This window comes from Galendromus occidentalis, unplaced genomic scaffold (assembly GCF_000255335.2).
Source record: "Galendromus occidentalis unplaced genomic scaffold, Mocc_1.1 scf7180000077446, whole genome shotgun sequence".
Classification (NCBI taxonomy): Eukaryota; Metazoa; Arthropoda; class Arachnida; order Mesostigmata; family Phytoseiidae; genus Galendromus; species Galendromus occidentalis.
The window spans coordinates 464,116-485,746 of NW_003805434.1; the positions used below are offsets into that span (position 1 = coordinate 464,116).

Consider the following 21,631-nt stretch of genomic DNA (forward strand, 5'->3'; position numbering starts at 1 on the left):
ACGCTAAGTCGGTCGGACAGCCAATGCTGATCGACTCTACATGTGGATTTTAGAAGCCTCGAATATTTTATCTCCATCGTACCTTGCATCAACATATAGTGTGTATGATTTGTGCAGTGAGCAATTGTGCCATTTGTAAATTCTCCATGTTATATACTCGACAAGAGATGGCAATCGAATGGATTTCAAATCGGAAATTTTCATTATTTGATCATTCTGTCAAGGAGTGGAAACCGACAGGTGTGCATGTGCGCGTCACGATTATGTCACGGTTATCATACAATTGAAGTTAACAAATACCGATCCTGTTTCGTCGGTTGAACGTCGTGACTGTACCTGGATATCAAGCTTGGAACGATTGTCGAATAAAATAAAGTTTCTAATCTTATAACTCGCTCCGGCCCGTGATTGGCTCAAGAATCGATGGGTGGTCGATCCGCGTGCGATGGGATCGCTCAGCTCGGCATCCTGGCGACGTTCGTCGCCGAGCCACAATGTCAGCGCACAAACTGTATTTCGATCGACGCGGGATACTTCTCAAGATCATGGAATGCATATTCGGCTCCGGTGATATTCGCTGCCGCATGGCGAATCCGTCTCCCGGATCCTGTAGAAGCAAATGCTTCAACCTTAGAGCCGATCCCGATGGGAAAGATCCTCTTTCATGCCTGATTTTGACGGGGTCGACGTCTCCCGAGAGCACGTCATGAGGTTCCCGGGGTACTTCGGGCGGTCGAGCTCACAACCCCGACGATTTGAGTAGGACACGAGTCCCGACATGGGAAAAGAGGACGATGGGGAGGGTGGCTGTTTCAATCTTTGTCGGGAAAAGTCACATAGTCTCGTACTTTTTTTTTGAAGGAGTCCCTATGCCCACCAGGGTTTCTTAATTTATTTACAACAATTTCAACTTCATCCACAAATATCCGCATTCCGAAAGTGGCTCACAGGACTGTACAATACTTCCGACAGCGCTGGGGTCAATGTGCGTCTCGTGGAATGAGGGTCTGAGTGCTGCGAGCCACGAATTGATCGATCTGCAAGGAAACTCGAAAGGTCAGGAACAAATCGACAGCGATAATCGCTGAAGCGCGCGTCTCGTGGCGCCATCTTTTATCATCGAAACCTACGTTTTGCAGTAGTTCTCGCAGCTTCTTCATCCTTTCCTGGCGATCCCGAGCGATTTTCACTAAAGAAGAAAGTTCGGAGACATCCTGGCCTTGACTCTGCCTTTTGAGCACGTCCACCAACGTCCGATTGAGCTCCGTTGCCCGCCGCTCGGACTCGTGAAGACTGCTCCCCACGGCGTTGCGGAAAGGCGCCGCGGTTCTCAGTCGGTCTTTGTCGGTAACGCCATCTCTCCGCCAGTATTCGTGGAAATAGAGAACCGTTCTCTCGACGTTGCTCGCATTATTAATTTCGGCAAGATTCGCCAGCATCGGGGAGGGGGTAGGCGCCGTCGGCTGTGGCGGGGGCTCTTCTTTCTCTCGCTGGTATTCGTCCCAAGCGATCCGGCGATCTTCCTCTGACATGTCATCCTCGAGGTTCTGCAGCATCTGCTGATGCTTGTGGACGTTCGCAATGAGATCTGGATGCCGGAGAATCAGCTCCGCCAACATCATGTCTTCGGGAACGGAGGGCGTTTTCCGATTGGCTTCATTGTAAGGAGTGAAGGTGTAAAGGTCCCGAACGTCTTCGTGGGTGAAATGCCTCTCCATATTCGAATCGTCCAATACCCGGCAGCTTTGACTTTCTTTCAGAATATTCCTCGCGTAGATTTTCTCCTCCATGGTCCCGAACGACACGAACCTGTATATGTACACTGGCTTGCTCTGCCCGATTCGATAGATCCGATAGACCGCTTGATTGTCGTCAGCTGGATTCCAGCTAGTATCCAATAGAACCATCCGGTTCGCGCCCACGAGCGTGGAGCCGAGTTTTCCGGCATTGGTGCTCACCAGGAACAGACGGGCTCGGGTGTTCTTTGGGTCGTTGAAAATTTTGAAGAAGCGATGCCTGTCTTCGGCACTTGTGGAACCGTCCATCCGGAAGTAGTCGATATCCTTCGACCAGCGACCCTCCCCGATGTGGTTGTCGTTCATGATGCGCAGCAGAAACTCTACGAGATCCAAGGCGCTGAGCTGAGTGCAGAACACGACCAATTTATCGCCTATCATGTGGCAGTTCTGAATGATGTCGCAGAGTACGAAGATCTTCGGTCCCAACGTGATGTCATCCACGTTTTTCCCTTCAACAAAGGGCTTGAACCAGTCTTTGTTGATAATCTCCGAATTGGGCTCCGGTGCTATCGCGTCGAAAGTCAGCATGTCGGCTACGGTAGCGTTTTTCTGGAATGGAATCAGATTTTCCCGATGAGGAGACGAAGCCAAGCCGTACAGCAGGGAAGAGTATTTTTCTAATGAATCGTTCATCCAATTGAAAAAAATCATATCGTACTCTTTCCCTCTGGAGAGTTTTCTTCGGCATGGTCAGGAGCTTGGGATGCGTCCAAACTGAGCGAAGCAGCACAAAATCTTGCAGCAGCCTCCTCAGCGACGGTTCGGATCCTTGCTCTCCTGATTTCGACACGAGGAGTCCAAGGAACTTTTCGTAGAGAAGTTCCTGCATTTTTGAAAGCCTGATTGTGATCACGTAATCGTGCCGCGGCGGCAAAATGCTCTGCAGCACTGACAGGTCTCTCCTGGTGGAGAAATGGCACTTTAGTGAGTCACAGTCAGAGGGGGCATCAAATAGATTCACCCTAAGGTTTGATCGAGGCTGATTACCTGTGGACCACGTTCTCGAGAAGCTTCTTCAGAACGCTGGCCCGTTGACGCATCTTCCTTATGTCGGAGGCGGTCGAGTTCTTATACTGGCCATTCGTAATGGGGTTCTCGAAGCGGTTCCGGTATTCGGCTTTGGTGCCGAGAAGGTGTGGCGACACAATCGAAACCATGGTATAATATTCGGTAAGATTATTTTGCAAGGGTGTCCCAGTGAGGAGGATCTTCCTCGTGGTTTTGATCATCGTATCAACAATCTGAGTGAGTTGAGTGGAACTCCTCTTCAGGGTGTGGCCTTCATCAACGATCAACAGGTTCGGCCCCGGTAAGCCTGAGGGGAAAAATGTGTTAATTATCAGCAGTGCTCTCTTACCAAACATACTCCAGCGCGTCCTCGATAAAAATTCGTATGAGGGCAAAGAGACGGGGAGTCCACTTACAGAGATGGGCAAGGAATTGTTTCCTGAGCTCGGGGTCCAGTGGTTGCTTGTTTTTCGTCCGTTTGTTCTTCCCTGCATCGGTTTCCCGGCCTAGCAAACTGACGAGGAGGCTCGGCGTCATCAGCATGATGCCACCGCTGCGCTGCCATTTGCTCAGCATTGCTGCGCGCAATCGTTGGTTGCTCTCGTTATGGAGACTGAATTGCTGAAATTCCGAACGAGCAGTGACGAGAGTGATCCGAATGGTGACCGATGAGAGAATGAAACGACCACGAGGCCTCGTCTGCGATTCGTCCACGCGGACTCACCTTCAGTTTCTCGGTGATTTTCGGATCTCGATCTACCCAACGCGATATTTCCTCTTGCCATGTTGCAATGACATTGAGCGGGGAGATGACGAGGACAGTCTTGAAATACCCTCTCAGATCCTTGTGCGTCATGAGAGTATGTAGGAAACAGACAACTTGGAAGGTTTTCCCCAGACCTGGGGAACATTTATGTGCACCCGCTCAGGAAAGGTAGGTACATATGTAGATTAGGTGTCACAGATCCCGCAACAATAGGGGAATACCGCGTCTCGATCGGAAAATGCGACGACTCGTAACCGGAACTTACCCATGCAGTGCCCTAGTATAGCTCCAGTCCCCGGTGACTTCTCTCGTAGCTTGGCAATAGTTTCCACCAAATTCGTGTAGAGAAATTTCACGCCTTCCACTTGATGGCTCTTCATTCTCCTGCTCAATTGGGGATGAACTTGGACCAGGGGCTCTTTCGTGGCAAGGTCAAACTCCAGAATGCATTGGACATCTTCTCCTTCATCGCCCCCCTTCTTCGCAAAGTCATTATATTTTCTCTGCATCTCCTCGATGCGCCTGGTTCGTTCTTTTTCCCGCTTGTTCGCTTCGATCGTGACCTTGCTTAATTGGGAACCGGTCAGGAGCTCTTTGATGTTCTTCCTCCCCACGTGGGTTCCACTTTCGGTTTTGACTGGAACCGGATGAATGGGCTGGACGAAATCCTCATCGTCACTGGATATGATGTGGCACGTATCCTTTCCAGCCGTCGCGGAAGATTCGAGTATCTGGAACACGGGCCCGATTTCAGCTGCGTTCAGCGGCGAGCTCGAATACTCCGAGTCGGAGCTCGATTGATTTCGCAATGACGAGGACTCGAGGACACCAACCTTGACGTTCTGCTTTGTGAATTTCTTTGGACTAGGATCATTGCTTTTCTCCTTGGCATCCGCGTCCGATTCCGAATCGTCGGACACGAGCGAAACGACTCTTTGTTTCTTCTTTGCTGGCCTATCAGACTCCTTTCGCGACTGGTCAAGCTCGTCGGCCGGTTGCACCTCCTCCATGTCAGCGCTCTCCAGATCACTATGCAGCTCGATTTCGGACTCACTGTCCGACGACAGCTCCCGCTGAAATTCGGAGACGACCTCCTCGTCATCGATATCCTGTCACCGCTGACCTTTTGAAAAACTCAAATGCGTAATCCCCCGACTCATGGCTGATGGGAGCGGGAATGATTGAGACGCGGGAGTTCATTCGCTTTAATCTGGTGCCTCGATACATTCAGAAGTAGGAAATTCGCAAGAGGGGCGGCGAAAACAATCTCTCTAGATTCGGGGAAATTCTCGGGGAATAAAACGCAGATATCGGAGAGGTTCCGGAGCTTGAGTTCCGGAATGTGCGACGGGTCCATCATCAGACTCACCTTGTTCCCAGACTTCTTGCTTCTTCCAATCTTTTTCTTCTCTGCGGTTTTAGGCTCGCTTGTAGATACGGACGGAATCGCCGGCAAGCTCTTTCGGCGCCGAGGCTCCTTCGCAGTTTTATCTTCGGGCTTTTCAACGCCCTCGTCGACCTTCTTCGAGGCTTTAGCCTCGCTTGACTTTTCCGGGGTCTCTTCCGCGGACTCTTCCCCGGACGACGTGTCCAACTTGCTGCGTTCCTTTGGATTGAAGAAGTCTTCCTCGTTATCATCGTTGTCTTCGTCCCGAGGACTGCTTCCGGCGACAGCTTCATCGTCAGATGGAACGGTGAGTGCACCGTCGTCTTGTGAACAAGAGGGATTGAGTTCGTCGTCACTCGCGGAGACAATGCTCTCGTCATCCGACGATAGGAAGGGTTGCTCGGTTTTTTTCTCTTTGCGGGCAGGCGCTTTCTTCGCTTGAGCGTTCGCGATACCTGTAGAAGAGATTCTTAACATCGGAATGGTCCGGAAACGGGCTGGAGGGTAGAGGAAACGCTTGAATCAGGCGAGTATCACCGAAAGGTGGGATCGAACAGATATTCACCAGGGTCCTTTCCGTTCCAGTGTCTTCGGTTGACGTCCCCAAGCAGGCGGCTCAGCTCATCGTCGTCAGCTGTGGCAGCGGACTTGCCATTGCTAGACAAATCGTTGTCGAGCCGTAAGGTTTCATTCGAATCTGCGTCACTACTGGCGCGTCTGGTCCTGGGCAGAGGCTGCGTGGCCTCAGGATCTCGTTTGACGGTGACTAGAGGGAAGAATTTGCGGAATTGATGAAATATCCTGATTACATAACAACTTTGTAGTGCAGAGACGTAATATGAGACGATTCGATCTGAATTCCGAACACGGCGGGGAACTCACTTCTTCCAAGCATCTCTTCTTCGGAAGACAGGGACTCAATCTGCTCATGCTCATCCGGATCCTCCAACACTTCAGACTTCATCGCCATCCCAGAGCATCCAATGTCGTTCCTGATTTCCGGAGGGGCAGGGTCGGCTGACCTGAAGAGAGAGTATCGATTCTTGATTGCGGGAACAAACGTTCACCACGCGATGAGAAGAGAAGTTCCCGGGTCTAATGTACATACTGAGTTTCGCGCGGCTCAATGATCCTGGTGGTCGCTTCTGGCTCTTGTTTGATGAAACTGATCTGTGGTCTACTCAGCTCTGTTCGGAGACTCTGCGCCAATTTTATATGATCCTGCGGAAATGGGGAACTGTGAATATCTAGAGGCTATTCTGACATTCCCCTGATCTTGAAGGTACCTCAATATATCAATATGATCGGGAATGTCACTCGACGGTAGGAAGGGCTAAACTGCCGGTTCACGGGAGGCAGACTCCGATATCAAGTCTAACTCACCTCTAGATTTGCCGTGAATAAATCATTTCGAGGTAGGTCTTCTTTCACGTGATTCAGGAGATCTCGTATGCTACTGAGGAATCGCGTGCGCAAGTCCCCTGTTGGGACAGCTCTCGAACGTTGACTCGGGATCACGGGTTTTCTGAACGTCCGAGCGAATTCCAATAAACAGTCTGCGTACAGACGATGAGGCTGGAAATGTTCGAGATCGATGACGGGCTTATCACCCCGTATCTTAACAAGCAGATGCCAATTTGCTGATCGCGGTTCTCGGTCTGGATTACTCGACATTTACCTCAATGATGCTTGGATCACATTCGAAGCATTTCCACTCGACGAGCATTTCTTCGACTTGAGTCTTCGTGAAGTTACCGCGGAGGCATCTATCACATATTGTATTGGTACACTCCGCTGTGCGACAAATCCTCGAGCGCGATGCGTCTCCGCCAACCTGTTGCCTCGACGTTTCATGGCAGCACCAGATACAACTCCGACCATTGGACGACTCCTCTCCTCCCTCCGGGAAACATTCCTGCGGTTTGGACAAATGTAAACGCCGATCTCGATGAAAGTCTTAACGGAAATTCTTCAGAGAAAACTAGAGACGAGCTCGGCAGAGACGAGCTTCACTTACGGAGCAAATGATCACTTGCAATCGAGGGTGCTTGTGGAGATCCTTGGTCTCGTACGCGTCAAGTGCTCTACGGCAAATGCAGCAAACGGCATTGTGGTTGACGAACCACTCTATTGTCAGGCGGTTCGCTTCGGCGGACTTATTGAAAAACTGTACAGTCTTCCGCGAATCGCCGTCACCTGAAGGAAATCGGACTCGTAGTCTCTGAATGTGGACGAGACGGCAAGCTTCATTAATTCTGTTCCTCCGGATCGCATGATCACAGGAAGAAATAAATAGCATAACGGCACTGACGGACTGTTTCCGCGACATGCGAGATCGATTTACCTCCCATCCCGGGAATCAGAGGCAGCTCCCCATTCGAAACACTCGACTCCATACGAAGTAGGAACACACACCGAACCGAGTATCAAGTCCTGCAGGCCCACCACATGCGACCTCGGAGCCGACCAGCATAGGAGTCCCCGGCGCTAATCAAGCGGAATCGTACTCTCTTCCGAATTCTCGTGCTGTCGTTTGTTTACAGTCGTTTCCATCCATTCCTTGCTCCGGTTTTCTCTCTCACCATTCCTGCGGAAAGAGTGAAAACAGAAGAATGGAGGCCTCCGCTGCTATTGTCCACTCTCGTAGTCAGTGTCAGTAATCACGCGTCGTCTGCTCGAAATCAGAAAGGCGCCAAGTTCGCGAGTGCTCGATGAGATCGAGGAACCCGACCTTGACCTCCACGAGCCCCCCAAGAGCTCAGGTCTTCGAGTACACTAAGAATGCCCCCTTAAACTCAACATGTACTCGATATAGAAAGTAAGCGTATGTTTTTGAGGCATCGAATACCGTCAAACGATTGTGACTCCTGCGCGAGTATCAAGCGCAGAAAAGACTGCGAGAACACGAAGAAAGCTCAGTGTCCGCGGAGACGGTAGCTAACAAGGAAATTCTGTTGGAGAAATGGGACAACACGAGGATCGATAATCGTCCGCCGTCAGGACGCAAAGCAGAACTGCATCCTTCACCTTAGAAGATACCGAGAATGGTACCCCTTCTCGAGTATTTCATCCCCGCTTTTCATGTCACGCCAGGGATCCTCCCAACGACTCTTATTTTTTTGCTCGCCCCACCGCAAAACTTCATGCCCGAAGTTCATCGAACGTGCGGAATTTCGGAGGAACGCAGGGGGCGCTCCAGCGGTCCGTACTCAGCAGTGAGTAGGTCGAGTGAGAGACAGATTGGCCGAGGTCGCCTAATCCTCACCGGACTCCCTGCATCTAATAAGTGCTAGACGCGCAGACCCAGATGCATTTTTTCGCGCGAGCTCGCTGTATCGGTGATTCTTCTAAAGTAAGCGAACTTGAGCAGAAGAAACTCGAATGAATATCCGCCCGCGACCGTTAAGTTGATGCTACTGATCGTAAAGATCTCCTTCGTCACAGAAAGTTTGGTCCTTGAGCATTCATCATGCAGAATCGCTTCCAGTGGAGAACCCATGCGGCAGCGACTCTGTTAGCGTTCTGCGCCTGCTCTCCATAATTGCGCCTGTGCGCCTGATCAGAAACACTGTCGTCATCCTTCAACCGAAGCATGAGCAGACAATAAAAACGGCCACTTCAATTTCGTCGACGACGGTTGACGCACGTGTCTTTCCTCATCTTAGTAAATCCTCGTAATTCTCAGTACCAAGGTCCTGATTCCAATAGATTCCTTCTCGACAGTGCTGAGCGGTGAATTGCCCTTAGCTGCCGCTTGACGAATGAAGACCTCGCCTGACGGGCTCATCGAGACCTGGAGCACGGACTCGATTCTTTGCGGAATCGATCCTGGACTTATCCGGACGGCCGCGATCCGTCGGTGCCGCTACTCTCGAGCTCGATGCATTGTTTATAATCGCCTACGGAGCGACCGATTGTGTACGGGGCCTCGAACAAAATGATCTTCCCTTTGTTCGAGTGCTTTCGATCTCTTCGCTCCATTCTGATGATGATAATTTCCCGGCATTTACAGCAGGTCATCGCTCTGACTTCTGGCAGCTCGAAGGGTTACGAATGCGTGACGCGGAGAATTATCCAAACATTCGGTGTTCTCCAATTTCTCTGTGCATCGTTTCGGCGTCGTTTTCCGAGACTGGTGTTGGGCGTGCGTTCCCCTCCCTCATCGCATCTGGACATGGAGTGACCTTGTGCTCGGATCATGGCTCCACTGTAAATGTTACTGGCCCTAAATGCGGAGAAGTTTCTCACCAAGAAAGAGAAATCATTTGCGATGCCCGAAAGTCTATGGAGCCCATCCGCCCGGATGTGTATCGACCGCGGAGAGCTTCCCGTGGAGTTCGGCGGAATATTACGAAAGCGGAAGACGTCGGAGGTCCTCCCGGTCTGGCTGATGCTGTGTCTTCCTCAACTAGGTAGCCGTTTTAGACTGTGGTGCCGTTCCCATTTATCTGAGTCAGAATCATCAAGGAGACCTATTCCACTTTGGAAGATGGCCTAAGCTGCTTCTGCGATCTTCGGAAGTTAATTTTGGAACCCTACAAACGGGGCTCGGAGGATTCGGATAAAACCCTCACCGATCTTCCCATCACAAGAAGAAGTGTCAAGCTCCGAGGAGAACTACTTCTCCTGCACTTCTCCGCTCTCCAGGGGCACTACATTCCAACTTTCTAAAGATCCAGCAGAGACATGCATATTTTCAGATAAGCTCTTCTTTATTCAAGCGATTCCCGTTTCTCCGGAATGAGTCAGCCCTGTTCGGGCTGAGGGAAGCATCAGATTCAGATTTTTGTTTTCCGGCAGAAACATGTCCGTAAATACACCGCATTCCAATCCGGCCCAGTGACCTTAGGTCGCGACCGGCTTCGATCAATTCTGCGATACGTCCTGTAGCGGGTACCCAGGAACCCAACCCTGATCTGGATAGAAAAGCTTGGGGCCGCGGCTGAATAAAGATGGGTGAAAGTGGAAGATACGAACAAAGGGCTGCCTAGTCAATCCCATCACGGAATGGATGCGTGACAGTACTTGGCGTTTTGATCTCTGTGCGAGCTCTATTCCGGAATAAACTGAGACGCCGCCGTCGTGGAATGCTGCGGACGCGTTTCCGACGACCATTAGCTCCCCTCCGACTCAAATCGCAGAGCTTGCGCGACCCGTCGATCACCAACCTGAGTAATCCTACCTTTGGAACACCTCGATCCGAAGTTCTCGGGAGTCCCGAACGCTCGCCCCGCAGATCTGAGGCGGGGAACTGTCTCCAGAGAATGAGCGGTTGATGAATTCTTGATTCGTGCTCTTTACAGAGAATGAGAGAGCTAGCTTACTCGAAGCAGAGACACAGTCCAAGCCCCACCACAAGGAGCAATGTCTTCCAGTCCATAATTATCGAGGGCCCAACAAATCAGAGTACATGGACAAGCTTCGTTCTAGAATTCAATACAGACCCGATCGGATTGATAGGGAGGAGAGTCGGGGTTTTATGCTGATTAGCCCGCCTGAACCAATGCGACGCCTCCAGCCCAAGCTCTACCGTCAGCCGCTCCACATTCCCTTCGTATTCGCTCGCCATCGAATATCCATAGAGCGCTCATCGTCAGGAATTCAGTTGAGGAGTGCTTCATTACAATTATTGAAAATGAACGATGGTACGCCGAATTCTCCCTCAGCGATGAATTCCAGAATGTCTCGTGAGGAAGATGAGACGGCATCTCCGACGAAAACCGTGAAAGAGAGCGGGTCACGGCTCCTGTGTACCCGTTCCCATGGCCCGCCTCGAGGCTGACCGAAGCCGCAAAGAAATGTCGGCAAGACAAAATACAAGAGAAGGACTATTGTGTCAAGCGCCTCTCCGCGGTGAAGGTTCAACGCCCAGACACCTCACTCTCCATCCTGTAAAGAAATCGCGACTCGCAATCGCGGACGTCACGCAAGCTACAAAGGATTTCGAAGTTGAATTGGAACTCCCTTCCCATCATCGTTAAGGGTCGCCGGTGGAAGGGAAGTCTGATCAAGGGGAGCTGGGCGATTCCTCTTCCACGTAAACCAAGCCGCGGGTCGATCACCGTCTTGGTGATCGGGGAGGATGCGTGAGAACTTCGGTCCAGGATCGATCGAAAACTCGAGCGGCTCAATTGCGGAAATGCAGAAGCTGATTTCGCGTTCGAGAAACATCGATCGTTGCCGGCGGGAGTGGAAACGCGTTTCAGAGGAGTCGAATCCCTCTCAATCGGGCGTCAGTGATCCCGATATCGATTCAGAAAGAGAACAATAGAATCTCGATGCTGCTCGAGAGAGCGATGAAGACCTTTCTCTAGGGCCAACGCCGTCTTTCGCTCCGAGTAGGACAGGTGGTAAATCGAGCGCATGCGCCGTAAAGAGGCTGTCGTTCCCTCCGTGAGCACATGTGCCGATGGCTCGGACGAAATTGACAATTGTGTCGTCTGCAGCCTGCGTGATGGTGAAGTGCGGTGCCGAGGACTGTACGGCTCCGAGGGAGCCTCCGGATCTCTTCAGTGTGAGCTTGAACTCATCAGACGAGGATTGCTTCCGATCTTTGAGTCGCTGTACGAACTACGATCCGGACGACAGCTATCTCACGTACGAGCTCCAGCTCGAAAACCCACAGAGCAAGAAAATTTTTCGCAAACAAAGCTCCGAGGAGCTCGTCTCGATTGCGGATCTCTTCGACGAGGAGCCGATAAACGTCAAAGTTGAAGCCAAGACAATTCCAACGAATAAACCACCAATTCCAATCGCCAGCTTCCATAACTCGGGAGAGAGGCGGATTTTGAGAAGTATTAGATCCTCATCGGAACCCCGCCTGGGACGCCGTGGATCCTTGGCCATCGTCGATCAACTCTTGCACGACATTAACGATCATCTCGGACCAAAGAGGAGATTCTCTAGCTGGGACAGCGATAATGGTTCTACGTCTTCCTACTCGTCGTCATTGTCCCATCTCGAAGTCGTGTTCCAGCGCTTGACACGCGCCCAAATCGCTGCAAAAGGTACGCTAAATTCAATGTGGCTTCAGGAGCGAGCAAGAGAAGTTCTCAGTGATTCGGTACTGCTTTCGGAATGTGGTCAAAAAGCATGACACGGTAGAAAGCGATTCCGCCCGGATTCCGCCAGAGGTTGGACTCGAGCAATATTGTTGCCGACGCATTGAGATTTTTTTCTGAGACATTGGCGGGCAGTATATCCCCGCTCGTTACTTTTGCGAATTGCGTTTTTTTTTCTCGAACGAGATTGCGAGAACATGAGAAATGTGTCCGAATTCCCCTCATGCGAAGTTCTCGTGTAGCGCCTGACGCAAGCGAACTATCAATGCAGCTGCCGCGCGAGCAGACAATATGACGACGTATGTCCCAGACCTTGCATGATGAAGGCATTTTCCATTTTTGAACCTCGACGAATACACTCGGAAGATTCACCCATCGAGAGGCTCAGAGGGCTCAGATCCGGGATCCTACAGGCGAGAACTGTCAACGGATGACATGATCCCTCAAGGTGGTTAGCTTCTCGTTGATTCTGGAAGTTTGCAGACCATTCACTCTGGCGAGTGCCTGATCGGCGCTATGAACTTGAATTTAATCGCATATGTATTTGAAGAACGCTCCTCATTTGGGATGGATTCCTCCGTGGATCGGTCAATGAAGACCGTCGTCCCGATTCGACCAGGGGAATGAGCTTTATTGCTCGTTTGTACCGTCATTTCTCATCAATGCACTACAGGGAAGATTGAACGCGATTACTTAGATACATGAGAACGTGCTACCTATTGGAGTCCGGCACGGTTGATTTTAACAAACATAAGCGATTCGAAGGTAATCTGGTTCAGTTTGAGGTCGGTCAAGTCTATCACACGGTCGCACACTTTGGCCATGTGGAGTACGTGACTCGACGCGGCGGGTAAATTCATCATCGAGCGAGCTAGTTGGCATAATGAGGGAAATTGACTTTTGTTCTGACGCCAGAAATCCAACGGGCAATAATTGACACAATCCGGAACGCAGGGCATCGCGAGATAGCTCCCGACTTCGACCGAGTGAACCGAGTTGGACCTGCGATTCAACTGCGGGTTCATGAATTGGAAAAGCTTTGACTTTCGTTCCTCACCAGGCAGTGCCATCGACGTTGAAATGGAAATCGGTTCCGGGATCCTTTGTTCCGAAGCTTTCTTACACAGCAGAGTGATCAGCCCGCACTGTCTGTCCTCCGGACACCAGGCGAGCTTGAAACGTGGGTCTAGTATCGAGCACAAAGCGTACGTGTCGTTGACCTCGTATTTGGCGAAATTCGTATAAATATATTGACTGAGTTTCTCGATCACTGGTACGAGATGAACGACTTTGACGTTTTGCAAATGCATTTTGAGTCCACGTATGCACGGTATGACGTAACTCGCGGTCACCTTGTGTCCGTCTCTGAAAAGGTTGTACGCCTCCTCGAAAGGCTCCAGTATGTCGACGAGTTCGGTGAGGACGGCGTAATCTTCATGAGTGAGCGTCTTGATTCCAGACAGAGCAGTCTGTAGGCGCTCGTGGGTCGTGTTCGCCACGATTGCTCGGATGATGCGCAGCTGCAAATTCCAAGTCGAGTAACCACGCTCCAAGATATTCCGAAGTTCGTCTAGGGCTGGACTGGGGAACACCGCGTTCCGAATGTAATCGACAACTGTGCTGATTTTCGAGAGAACCGCTTCAAGAAACGCGTTGTCCTTGGTGGCGAAAGTCACGCAGGTCTCCAGAGCTTCGGCGAAACATCCCAAGTCGTCGAGGAATACGGAATTCAAATCTTTGAGGTCGATCGAAGAGCTGCACTCCTGCAGTGCGGACGGGGCCTCGATCGCATCGTAGTCTTCCATGATGAAACCCGGAAGTGATGTCCGTGCCGATTTGATGAGCTTCGAAGCATTGTTGGTCGACGTGTGGGAGATTTTCTGCGATAGATTATAGTAGGAGATTGTGTCTTCGAAAAGATCCGTGACACTCGCTTTGATATCCGGCAGACTGAAATGCTTCGACGCGAGGAACACCATTCTCAGGCTCCAATCGTGTATGAAATGTGCGGATAGGCAGAGGACGCTCTGCTGGGAGCGACTTATCCAGATGTCCTGCGTTATAGCCACCGATTCGGCTTCCTGCAGCCATTGGGATATCCTGAAAACCGGGACTGTGCTTAAACACACCACGCCGCGCCGCAGACCAGGGCTCGAAACGTTCGGAGCATTCTCCGGGAGCGGTTGGTCAGGAACCTCTCTCGGAGGACGGAACTCACCTTTGCTGCAGAGCCCACCGCTTCGACGGGAGGTAACTAAACGTTACGTGCAAGCTCGACGGCGGCTCGAAGGTCGAGTTCAGACAATGTGTGAACTGTCGGAAATCGGGTGAATCCAAGAATTTCGGATCGATTAAAGAGTTGGACATGAAGTTGACTAAGGCGCCGACCGCTCTCGAGTGGAGCACGTCGACCGACGAGCCTTCGTTCGAGTCCGGTAGAATGTCCGCCACCGAAACACCGTGAACTGTGCGTTCTGTTTTGATGTACCGCTGCTGACTTATGTTGTCGGCATAAACTCCAGGATGCTTCCTCTGCGACAAGAGAGTTTACCGGGGTGAGATTGATGCTTAATTTCGGATCTCGTCTCGATCACTGAATAGTTTTCGAATTTCAACTCACCTTCATGTGGGAAATGAGATTGGAGGTGGCTCTCCTGGAAGCCGATATGCTCGTTTTGCAGATCTTGCATGTACTCCTGAAGTTCCCATCTCCTGGCAGCGGCAGCTCCACGTCATACCATTCGAATATCGGAGCTCTACCACCTGCTCGGCTCCAGGTCCCACTCGTGCCGTAGAATGCCTGGTTTGTCGCTATCTGGACCTCAGGCACAATCTCTTCCATCGGTCAAATGTTGAGGATGAACATTTGCTTGAATTTTCCCTTCGGGTTCCTCCGGAGCACGCGCAGGTTTTCGCGATCTCATACAAAAAGTGTTTGTGGAGCCCCCCTCTCTCTCTGCTGCTCTCCGTAGCTCGTGATCTTTTCAATGGAGGACGCCATCTTGGAAACAGGGATCATTGCTCTGTGTACTCCGGAACGTCGCAACCGCACGCAGTGTTCAGAGACGCCGGGCCGCATCCAGAAACTCTCCGAGTCGAAGGCGCGCAATGTTGTCAGAGGACAAACAGAAAATGTCGGAAAGTCTTTCATCGAACGGGAATACGAAGATCGGCGCATGCGCGGGGCCGAACATCTGACTCCGAGTCTGCCCGTAGAGATTTCGGAGGAGCGAGGACTCGGCTCTCGAATCCTTCCACCATAGCCGACGCAGTCTGAGCGGCTGCGGTCGACCCGCCGACCTTTTGGTCACGGTGGAGCCTTTCAAGCGCTCAAATCCCTGCGGATCCGATGCCGAGGATTGCGAATCCGGCGGGCTGATGATACCAGAGGGTCTGAATCACGAAAGTTCTGCATATCGAGGGAGAGGAACGTTATCAGCAGTCATTCGCTGACTACCCCATCCGTCGGAGGACACGAGAGAAAATTCAGAGAGAAACCCCCCCCCCCCTATTCGGCTCCTCAATATTCGGATGGAGGAGTCATTTTTCTTCCCGTAAGCTCGGGCGAACCCTCGGAATTCGACAGGCGAATTCTGCGGACTGGCTCACTGCGCTCTGTTGTCGAGAAAATGAGCTCGGTGACCGGAAACTCGCTCCGGGCTCATAGAGGTTGGAGGCCACGACGACGAAATAAAACTACAGCCCTCGACTCCGACCTTCTATGAGACCTAGTCAGACCTCGCAAAACTAATATCGGGTGGGAATTTATACCAAAATCATCCAGCCGCCGCTCGGGCTCGAAACCAGATTTATTCGCCCCGAGCAGGAAGTAGAAGGAGGCCGCTCTGAAAGTACATAGGCGAGATCGAATATGGTACCTCGTTGGGAATATCGAGCCGCTATCCCCTTGAACGTGAAATAATGTGAATATGAGGACGCTCGATGCACCTCATCGGCATACGTGCATCGCTTGAGAAATCCACCAATGAAGCCTTAGCAGAGGTGTCTCGAGATTTCCATCAGAATTTCTATTACAGAAATCGGCGCCCTCACCAAACTCGTGTCACAGCAGCACGAAGCAGTGCAGAAACTCAACGGACAGCTGCTCCAGCTGCTGCGTCAAAGAGAACGGCTCAAGACAAGACGCCGACAGCATTTCCTGATGGTCACCGCGGTGCTCCAAGCGGTCTCTTTGAAACGAAGTAAGTTTGTCATTATTAGGTAGTCAACTGTTCTGGCTTGATGTCATCCACAGACGGGGCTCGCGACAGCCGAAAGCGAAGTAATGCAATAATCTAAGTCAGTGGAGTAGACGTTCGACCATATGAGGCGCCTCTGCTCGTCTTTCGACATCCCTTCGCGGAAAGTCGAGCGGCGCTTCCCATCGCCCCATGCCCCGGATTAGCAACGGCTTCTGCGTCTTATAATTAGTTTTGCGGTCAGTCAGACCCAATTCAGTCCGGCTCGATCCGAATTCGACTCATGAGCGCATCGAGTCCGAATCCTCGAAGATGATAGCACCTCCGATGACATCAACAACGAGAGATTCCCTTTGCTACAAACCCTCCGCTCCGTCGAACCCCTTACCCTCGATCCTACTCTCTCCAGTCTGAGCGCACCTGCAGCAGTGTTCTGTTGTCATTCGAATGTCGTGTCCATCTGTACAAGTGTAGTTTTTTCCACAATGGAATAGCGAGTTGTTCGGTCGGATCAGCTGTGGCTCGGAATCGCCATGAACTCGATCTTCAACGCAGCTCTGAAAAATCTCGGGGTTGCGGATATCATAGCGCCTGCTTCGTCCAGAGGAGGTAAGCCCCAAACGCAGTAGTCGACTCGGCGGAGAACGCTCTTCCAATGAAGGCGCGTGCGCCTTAATCGACTCGGGACCCTCGGGGGAGGAACTTCGAGCGGCATACGTGGATCATACTCCGTCGCGGCCCGGATCTCTCATGTCTGCGGGGATTTCGTGCGTCACGGGTCATGGCTGACTATGCGCCTACCCTTGCATCGTCAAGACTGACGAGCCAAGCTGATCGATTCGAATAACTCATCGTAATCTCCGACCATGGAATCGGGATCACGAATCGTCTCCACTGATAAGGAGCCTCTTCGCTCCTTGGATTCGGGGAGATTTCGGAGCGAGACGATCGGGAAATCGGGAGCTTGCCTCGAACAGGATCTTCTAGATTTTCTCATCATCGTGACGATCCGGTCTCGCTCGTCGAGCGGTCGCCTCGTAGACGACAGCCCCTATCTCGCCGACAGCTGCTGTTCAGGAACAGGATGGACAAGCCAATGTCCTGTCCCGCTGTTACAGAGTCGGTGTCTGACATTCTTTGTGTGGATATAATCGGGGTTCTTCTCGGTTCCATAATAGTTCCAGAATAGACCCTCTCGGAAATGCATTGATGACGTGCCTGTCCGCTTCGGGTTCCTGTGCAGCTGTCCGTGAAAAAAATATTCCATGAGGAACGACGTAGACGGTCGCCGCCTCGACTCCGGACATATTAGGAGCGCCTGAGAGGTTCTGGATCCTGATATGGAAGTTTTGAAAGGCGCCCGAAAGTAGACAGTTCAAATATGTTCCTAAGGACGAGTCATCCGTCCGCGCGGGAGAAAGAAATCATTGACAGGCGCAGCTACTCTTCAATGAACGTCGACGTCTCGTCCTGGAGTCCGGAGTCGACAGCGCTTCGCTCCCAAGTCATTCGAGCAATGAGCTCAATTTCGAAGCCTCTATTCGGAGCTCAGACATGACATGCCTTCGTCCCAGACGGTCGATCTGACATGCTTCAGTCGTTGATCTAAAATAGGACGTATGGATCTCGGTTCCCGCTGGGCAAGGTTTTTCACGTGAAAATCCTTCCCATGACTCTGCCGCTCGGGCGCTCCAGCCATTCAAGATCGGAGTGGACCTCCGCGACAAATTAAACATCAATAGACGGAGCTCAAGCCCACACCCAGCGCTCGCACTCGATTGGAGGTCGCACACGTTGGATCGGCTGGCCCTTATCTCCTCCCATTCGAGTATTCAGACAAGCGAACAAGCGATTGAATTATAAATGTTATCTCCGTCTCCGAGAGGATGAAGGAAGCGGCTAAAGAGGAGCGGCCGATCTATTTCAGTCGCGCCAATGCCAGAAATAGCGAGCGCACGCAAAACTTTAGTGTCTCGACAAGGTCCTTGGAACTACGAGCGTCGGACACAGAGTATCAGCGATACCGTCGATATTCGTAGTTGTTCCACAGAGGCTCTTATCTGGAAGACTTTCTTTCTCAAACTCGACTCGGCTCCGTGTGATTCTATAGAAAGCGCGGCAGATGTGTCAGTCCGGAATTCGGTGATGACAGGCATGTCATCAACCTCTACGATGCGGGCTCAAGGGTCTCGCCAGCTGCCTGGGAGAATGAGCTCGGCAGATAAGTACGGCTTTCGTCGAATGATTGAGTCTACGTTCCGACTATGATACTCCAATGCAGGCTCCCTTGCCTCCGCTGCGGTGTGCTGAGCACCGAGATTCTGTCTCTGGAAACCCCCCATCGTCGAAACACGATGATCTCCTCCCATGCCGGATTCTCGCTTTATCCTCGAGTCATGGAGTTATGTTCAAACTCGATCCGGTGATCATATCATCGTTCTCATCTTTTGATCGCGTTCCAACGGTGCCTTCATCTACACAGACACAGACGTCAGAACATGCCGCCTAGGCTTGAGTTCGCTTATTGTCGGACTTCTGCTGAGACCTTTACGATCGGATCGGCAGCGATCGCGACCAATGCCAAACCTCATTCTTCGAGGTTGCTGTGGCGAAGTGTGGCGGTCATTCCACGCCCCCCTGTTCCATTCTGCAACAACAGTTCCGTTCTCTTGAAACCTCCTGTTCCCGGCATTGTTGCTGCTGTTGTTATTGTTGGAGGTGTTTTGATTAGCGAAGGCCAGTTTCAATTTCATCGATTGTCCCATGATACGGGAAGCTGTCGAAAGCGCGCAATCCTCTCGAACCATCCGGTCTCAGCCCAGCTAAGACGATGCGCTACGACACCTGTCGTCGAAGACTGCACAAGGAACGAACTCGGGTTTCTGATGCGAAAATCTCCCCCTCGCACTCCGAGCGAACATGACGAAGCAGACTCCGGTCGACTTTGATGGCTGTGGCTTGACGTAGTCTTTCCGGGAACGCTGTCGCCGACAAGCTGCACGTACAAAATGTACCAGCGTGTTTTGCTCCTGTAGACTGATCCATGTTTTCCGCCCCAATGGAACGAGCATACAAGTTGCCCGAAAATGCTCTGCTCAGGCTGTAGCATCACTCAGCCTTTGCTGTCGATGACGCGAGTCGACGGAGAACTCTCTTGTTCACAAATCCTACAAACATGAAATCGGAATTCGGTTCACTTTCGAGCAGTCTCGTCCAACAACGACTGTCGTGCGCGGTATCGAGTTAGAAGCATCGGAATATGTAGTCGGTACTCAGCTCTGAGTTTGGAGCCTTTGACTCCGAACATCCGCAGAATGTCACATGCTGACTGAGTCCCACATGATTTCTACCTCTCAGGATTACGATGGTTCGGCACTCTAATTAGAGGCTGGCTGCTCCACCATGGACGGAGCTCGCTCCGAGATGACATACACCCATCAGATCATCGAGGCTGTTCCCGATCAAGGGGACTTCAGGAAATCGAATCGAGAAGCGGGAGGGGCTCTCCGAGAACACGGAACGGACAGATGTCGCGGCTACGCTTTCTGCGCGCTTGAGCACCCCATCGATTCGAGACCCGTGGAAGTGATTAGTTCTCCTGAGGGAATCTTCTGGTGATACTCTGTTGTGTCGAAGCCGGACTCTGAACCCGCACACGACTCGTGCGCATACGAAGCTTGTGTAAGAGTTTCTGCTCGTCGGATTTCTCGTCGGATGTTAGCGGCATCTCGGAACATGTCCGAAAGTGTTGCGAATCAGTGAAAAGATCGCTCAATGGAAACAGTTCCCTCCGTTGAATGCGAGACGAAGCTCTGGAACATAGGGAATCGAAGTTGAATGGAGCTGCTCGCAGCCGAACTAATAATGAGCTAATTGAATCGATGGCCGAATTGAATAAGCGAACCAAGAATAGATGTCCTTACGTTCCCGGGAATGAAGCTGAGCCGGGACCAGGTCTCTCACAAAGACAGCTGACTTCGCGAGTTTAGTAAACTTTCCCGGTCAGCGAAAAAATCGAGCCCGAACTCCTCCCGTGAGGATTCGAACGCCCGTCCAACATTCTTAAACCTCGGTTTTTGGCCGTACGCGCGTCATGCATGGATATACTTATTTATCGACTCGTAGACGTGGAGCAAGCATTCCGCTGGCTTGGCAGTCGTCTTGGGCTCCGAAATTCTCCAGAAGTTCAGACGCTCTCCCTGGGAATCCATGTCCGACCTCTCTAGCGATGCGTTCCCTGGCTCGGCAAGCTCCATTGTTGATCATCGCTCGCTATGCCCCCGCCAAGACCGCCGATCACTACTCGTGTTCAATTAAGCCGGGTGACATCAAACGGAATTCCATCTCCGTCTCGCTCTCAGACTTTTCCAGTCCCATGTCCGTATGGCTCTCGGCCTTTCCGACGGAAATCATTCGCGCGTTCTGCCCGAATGAAAAATTCATCATCGGCACCACGCTTCCCTTTCTGGCTCGATTCTCAATCTGTGTCCCCTCTGCTCTAACGGGAAACTCACGGGTCGATTACGTCACGAGAGACGCTCCTCGATCTTCGTCGACTATGGAGATTATTCATCCGGTAAATTGAAGGTGATTCAATCGGATAAGCTCAGTGAACAGGTGAATAATCGCTAAGGGGAAAGTTAGACGCCGGCATTTCTTTCGCTTGCCAAGCTTCAATATCCCCGGGGAAGGGACGAAGACACCAGAGCTGTGTCCCGCCATAAATCTCGTCCATGCAATTACGTTGAGCAAATGGAAGTATCCGAAGTGTCCATCATAAAGTACGCAGCGTACGATTTATTTACGATGCAATACACTCCGGGACGCTCATACGAAGCTTCTTGGAAGGGAAGGCGGTGCTCATCCATGGCTTCGCGATATCCGTTCGGAGTTCCCTCTCTATGCTCATCAAATCAGAGTCTGGTCGTCTGTCAGCAGACTCGTAATTTGGAATGAAACCCGAGAAGACGGAGGGAAACACGGGCGAGTTGAAGCGATACAGGGCCTCGGGAAAAAAGTCCTGAAGAGGTAGTGCTCAAGCACTACCGTTGGTGGGGCGTGAAAACGTCCCGGTTACGCAACAAACTCTTGGAAATCTGCGGAATAATTGTGTTGCTTATGAAGAAATAAACTCGCGGTGATCTAATGTGATTTATGCGGATTCTGTGATTTTTGAAGCCTTTCTGCTTCGGCATCGCCTGCCGCTTCACGGATGATTGTGTTTGTGGTTGTTGACAGTTGTCTTGTGCCGTTGTAATCTCGCACTTGGAGGTTCTGTAGAATGACTGCATCACCTTCTTTTCCATCTAATTTGCCGACAAACTCCGACCAGAGGCCAAGATTCACCATTTCATACTGTCGTCGAGTACAGTAACCGTTTGTTTTTCGCGGTTGATACCATCTCGACTGTT

At 51.4% G+C, this 21,631-nt stretch overlaps 3 protein-coding genes across 3 annotated transcripts in view; 1 reads left to right on the top strand and 2 right to left on the bottom strand.

The window, feature by feature from the left end:
• Positions 1-980: 980 nt before the first annotated feature.
• On the bottom strand, positions 981-7,311 carry LOC100907712 (transcriptional regulator ATRX). Its single transcript, XM_003743471.1, has 16 exons — positions 7,305-7,311; positions 6,978-7,156; positions 6,639-6,875; positions 6,344-6,535; positions 6,069-6,181; positions 5,843-5,982; positions 5,526-5,726; positions 4,943-5,415; positions 4,407-4,646; positions 3,839-4,304; positions 3,532-3,707; positions 3,224-3,428; positions 2,787-3,114; positions 2,458-2,701; positions 1,131-2,348; positions 981-1,037 (listed from the first exon to the last, which is right to left on the bottom strand). The coding sequence occupies exons 1-16, from the start codon at positions 7,309-7,311 to the stop codon at positions 981-983; spliced, it is 4,476 nt and encodes a 1,491-aa protein (XP_003743519.1).
• A 5,325-nt stretch (positions 7,312-12,636) lies between these two features.
• LOC100907852 (uncharacterized) lies at positions 12,637-14,863 on the bottom strand. Its single transcript, XM_003743472.2, has 3 exons — positions 14,642-14,863; positions 14,240-14,553; positions 12,637-14,121 (listed from the first exon to the last, which is right to left on the bottom strand). The coding sequence occupies exons 1-3, from the start codon at positions 14,861-14,863 to the stop codon at positions 12,738-12,740; spliced, it is 1,920 nt and encodes a 639-aa protein (XP_003743520.1). The 3' UTR covers positions 12,637-12,737.
• A 1,029-nt stretch (positions 14,864-15,892) lies between these two features.
• Positions 15,893-21,631, top strand: part of LOC100907989 (TBC1 domain family member 30) — a 27,378-nt gene continuing 21,639 nt past the window's right edge. Inside the window, exons 1-2 of the mRNA XM_029111517.1 lie at positions 15,893-15,902; positions 16,059-16,223. Coding sequence (XP_028967350.1) covers positions 15,893-15,902; positions 16,059-16,223 — 175 coding nt within the window. The remainder of the gene's footprint in view (positions 15,903-16,058; positions 16,224-21,631) is intronic.